Below are 4,808 nucleotides of genomic sequence, written 5' to 3'. Positions count from 1 at the left end.
TTTGTCGGTGTTGTTATCGGAGATGGTAGTGGTTCTATCACTTGGAATGTTGGTTATAAACCATGTCTTCGCAAGTGCTTCATTTTGGTTACTTGAAGATCTCATGGTAGTATAAGCCTCGGCCAACCCTTCGTGAAACGCTACAATCAATTATTATTAATGTAAATAAATAAAAATCAACATATAATACGAATAAGAAACATTTTGTAATTTTAGTATTTTTAGTATTTTTAGTTATTACTAACCGGTGAGGTTTTTGATATGGTGGAAGAAGATTTGTGAAGGGATTGAGAGAGATGAGTTAGATTAAGAGCCTCCATCCTTTTTTTTATTCTCTTCCATTGTTTTGCGTCGAATATCCTCATATGATGATTCCATTTTGTTCACAAGATTGAGTCTCCAAACACACTTAAACTGCAAACATTGATGACAACCAAGTTAGACTAATGCAAATAGCTAAACAAATAGGATTTTCAAAGATGTCAAACAAATAGGATTTTCAAATAGCTAAACACAAAAATGAACACAATAACAAAAATGAGCACATCAAACACAATGCAACAGTAAAAGAAAGTAGTAAAAAAATAACATAGATTGAAGAGTACCATGTCATAAACAACAAACAAGAATTATTAACAATCATAAATTCATATCATGATTGTTGTCATCAAAATCATCATTAAAATTTGAAGTTTCAGGATCATCATCTGTAGTCATTCTTGCCAATTGTATATGTGTGGTTTCATTAGAAAAAATGTGTTCCAAATTTTGAGATGGGTATGGTTCAATGGGTGCCATAATTTCATCATCTCCACCCATGTCATACAAGTCCCGTGGCTTTAAATGAATAGGTATGCTCCATCCTTGTTCCTTTTCATCATCCACATAATAAACCATTTGAGCTTCTGACGCTTTAATGTATGGCTCATCATCTTCATGCTCCCCAGTATGTATTAGTCTTGCAAAATTTATAGAGGTAAAACCCAACTTATCTGTCTTAATGCCTCTTGGATTTGTGGTATTCGCCCATTTGCATTTAAACATGGGCACTTTGAAGCCATCATAGGAAACCTCAATGATATCTATCAATCTTCCATAGTAAGGCACTCCTCCAAATCTCATTTGGGCATCACTATTGCTTGAGTAACTTCGTGTTCCGAACATGCCAAAAACTCCACTATTTTGAGTTTTTAATAAATTGTCTCGTGCCAATGTTCGAAATTTGAAACCATTGACATTAAATGCAGTGAACCTTCTAACTTTATCAGAAGGACCTTGAGCAAGACTAACGAGAACATTTTTATCTGATCCACTAATGTTGTCGAGATTGTTGCAAATCTGAACACCATAAAATATACAATTAGTCACATTCTTATTAAAAATCAAAGCAACTCAATCACCAATTTTGTCATGAACACTAACACGATTGCGGAACCAATGAGGAAACTCTCTATGAACCTTCTTGTCTACCTCAGAAGTACTCCTTGCACCACTCCTCATTTGGCTTCGAATAATACTTCTATATTGCCTATTTGGTTATTTCAAATTAGATGTATACGGAAAAAAAATTAGTGGTAAATAATACAAATATAATAAAATTACTTACCTTAGATAGTAGTCAACTATGATGCAGTTTGTTAAAACGTGTCTATGAGCTTGTAACTTTTCAATTGGTGTAAGGGTGTAGTATGAAGAACCACCAACCGATTTTCCAACTCTAGGAAATAATTCAGCTACACGTGAGTCAGTTTGTATCTCATTAATAGGCTCATCATCTACACGACCAAGTTGATTCCATCTAGTCTCAATGTTTTCTATATACCTTGAACAAAATGTAAGAATCTCTTGTACAAGGTATCCTTCTGCAATAGACCCTTCTGGTCGTGCTTTATTACGTACATACGATTTAAGTATTCCTAAGTACCTATTATTGAACCAAAATAATATTAGTTAGAACAAAATTGTCAACTACTAATTATTGAAGGAACAAGAACACGCATATTTTACCTTTCAACAGGATACATCCATCGATAATGAACAGGACCTCCAAGTTTAACTTCTTCAACAAGGTGAACAACCAAGTGAACCATAACAGTGAAGAATGAGGGAGGAAATATCATTTCCATGTGGCATAAAGTGAGGACAACCTGATTTTGCAATTTTTCCAAATCATCAACATTCAATACTTTACTGCATAATTGTCTAAAAAGTGAGCAAAACTCAATCATTATAGCTGAAACATCATCAGGTAATGTTGCTCGAATGGCTAACGGTAGAAGTTGTTCCATCAATATGTGACAATCATGACTCTTCAACATTCCATTCAACTTAAGATTTTCCATGTCAATGCATCTAGAAATGTTGCTTGAATAACCATCAGGCACAGTGATATTCTTTAAAGTTGTTAAAAATCTCTTCTTACCTTTAGTAGTAAGAGTAAAGACGGCTGGAGAAATTCTTCCATTTTCATTGGGCCAAAGGTCAGGTCTTATGCCCATAGCTTTAAGGTCTTTTCTTGCATTAAGATGATCTTTACTTTTTGTGCTATCATTTAGCAAAGTAAATATGATATTATCGCACACATTTTTCTCAATATGCATCATGTCAAGATTGTGGCGCAGAAGATTATCCTTCCAATATGGAAGTTCAAAGAATATGCTTTTCTTTTTCCATTGTTGATTGACACCTTGTGTAGGTCGTCCACCACGTATTCTTTTTCCCGACCTTTCTTTATCTGGCTTTCTACCAAATGTGACATCAATATTTTGAACCTGTTCAAGAATTTGAAGCCCAGATAACATTTTAGGTGGACCACGCATATCTTGTTGACCATCAAAGCGAACCTTGTTCAATCTAAATCTATGTCTCTGATCAAGAAAACGACGATGACCCATAAAACACCATTTTTTGCTATGTGGAAGACGACGAGGAGTAGAGTCCATGTTACACGATGGGCAAGCAAGTCCAGTGTAAGTGTTCCACCCAGAAAGTGTACCCAGCCCTGGAAAATCACTAATTGTCCACATCAAAGTTGCATGTAATGTGAACATCTCTTTTTTAAAAGAATCGTATGTATCGACACCTGTTGTCCATAACTCCTTTAATTCTTTTACTAGAGGTTGTAAATAGACATCAATATCATTTCCTGGCATTTTTTTACCGGGAATTATCATTGACATTATAAAAGATGTATGTTTCATGCACACCCATGGAGGAGTGTTGTATGGAATGAGAATAACTGGCCAAATACTATAATTTGTACTCATCATACCAAAAGGATTAAAACCATCACTAGCTAATGCAAGACGCACATTTCGCGGGTCTGATGCAAACCAAGGGTGTGTCAAGTCAAAATGTTTCCATGCTTCAGAATCTCTAGGATGCCTCAACATTCCATCATTCTTACTATCATTTGCATGCCATCTCATATCCTCGGCCGACTTTGACGACAAAAATAATCTTTGTAACCGTGGTTTTAATGGAAAATAGCGAAGAACTTTTGCAGGAACTTTCTTTCGATTATTGCCATCACCAGACACTCCAACTGCACCAACTTTTGCTTTTGATTTCCATTTCGAAGTATTACAAATTTTGCAGGTCTCCCTTTCTTCATCTTCCTTATTACCCCAATAAAGCATACAATTATTCGGACAAACAGGGATTTTTTCATAATTTAAACCAAGCTTGGTGATTGTTTTCTTGGCTTCATAGAATGAATTTGGTATATTTGCAAATTCAAATGCATCTTTTAATAACTCTAAAACCATTGTCATGGCTTTATTAGTCATTCCACATAAACATTTGATGTGATACAACTTTACCAAAAAAGATAGTCTTGAATATTTAACACACCCTTCATACAAAGGTTTTTCTCCTTCTCTACTTAATTCATAGTACTCTTTGGCCTCTTCATACCTTTGTGTACTTGCATTTTTCTCCTTCTCTGCATTTGATTCAATGGGTACTTCATTTGCATGATCTTCGACTCCAAAAGCATCGTTAATCATGTTTTGCATTTGATCATCAACGACAACTGTGTCTTGAACTATATTAGAAATACTAATAGGTGAGATAGTACTAGTTTCTCCTATGGACTCTCCGTGATGTACCCAAATGGTGTATCCCTTTGGAAATGGTTTGCACTTTAAGTGATCATACATTACACTTCTACTCTGCGGTTTTTTGAAACCACAACGTTTACAAGGACATATTATTTCGCCATTTTCTAATTCATCTCGAAAGGCAAAATTAATAAATTCCTTTATCCCTTGATCATATTCATCCGATGTGTGTGGCTTCTTAATCCATGATTTATCCATTTCTATAAAGAAGTTTAACATATGTTATTTTGACACAGAAATAACATAATTCAACTTAGAACAAAAAAAAAAGATTGATCTTAAACAGAATAGATTCACTAGGCATAAAGGAACAAAACATAACAACCTCATACTCATAGAAAATAGTACTCGATAAACATTCAAAATATAGAACTAGACCAGGTATACAGGTATATAGTACTCGACAAACAAATCAAACTAGAAATTATTTTTAAAAGCAAACAAACCAATCATTAACATATGTTATTTACTTCAGTTTATCCATTAAATGCAAACAAATATTAGAACTGAAAGTGCAGAATTTAGCAATCAAAGTGTAGAACATAGCACTCAAACATCTTTAGTACAAAAAAAGGAAGAAGTGTTACGCTATCAGCTTTTACATAATAAAAGTATCTTACCTATTGTGTTATGTTGCGCGGTCGATGGAGAAGTATTACGCTACACCGTCACCAGAGAGAGGCTGAA

General features: G+C 34.5%; 1 protein-coding gene across 1 annotated transcript; it reads right to left on the bottom strand.

Annotated features, from left to right (window-relative positions):
• Window positions 1-639: 639 nt before the first annotated feature.
• On the bottom strand, window positions 640-4,319 carry LOC101511227 (uncharacterized). The gene is made up of 4 exons (XM_027331183.2): window positions 2,008-4,319; window positions 1,607-1,924; window positions 1,423-1,528; window positions 640-1,338 (listed from the first exon to the last, which is right to left on the bottom strand). The coding sequence occupies exons 1-4, from the start codon at window positions 4,317-4,319 to the stop codon at window positions 640-642; spliced, it is 3,435 nt and encodes a 1,144-aa protein (XP_027186984.2).
• Between the last annotated feature and the right edge of the window lie 489 nt (window positions 4,320-4,808).

Source organism: Cicer arietinum, chromosome 2, assembly GCF_000331145.2.
Source record: "Cicer arietinum cultivar CDC Frontier isolate Library 1 chromosome 2, Cicar.CDCFrontier_v2.0, whole genome shotgun sequence".
In the NCBI taxonomy this organism is placed as follows: Eukaryota; Viridiplantae; Streptophyta; class Magnoliopsida; order Fabales; family Fabaceae; genus Cicer; species Cicer arietinum.
The sequence above is the reverse complement of the archived record's forward strand: the minus strand, read 5'-3'. Positions and strand labels throughout refer to the sequence as shown.

Coding starts and splice junctions, on each gene's coding strand:
- LOC101511227 (XM_027331183.2), bottom strand. CDS start 4,319: ATGGATAAATCATGGATTAAGAAGCCACACACATCGGATGAATATGAT. Junction 1,925..2,007: donor TGGATGTATCCTGTTGAAAG/GTAAAATATGCG, acceptor GTTCAATAATAG/GTACTTAGGAATACTTAAAT. Junction 1,529..1,606: donor ATAGTTGACTACTATCTAAG/GTAAGTAATTTT, acceptor ATAACCAAATAG/GCAATATAGAAGTATTATTC.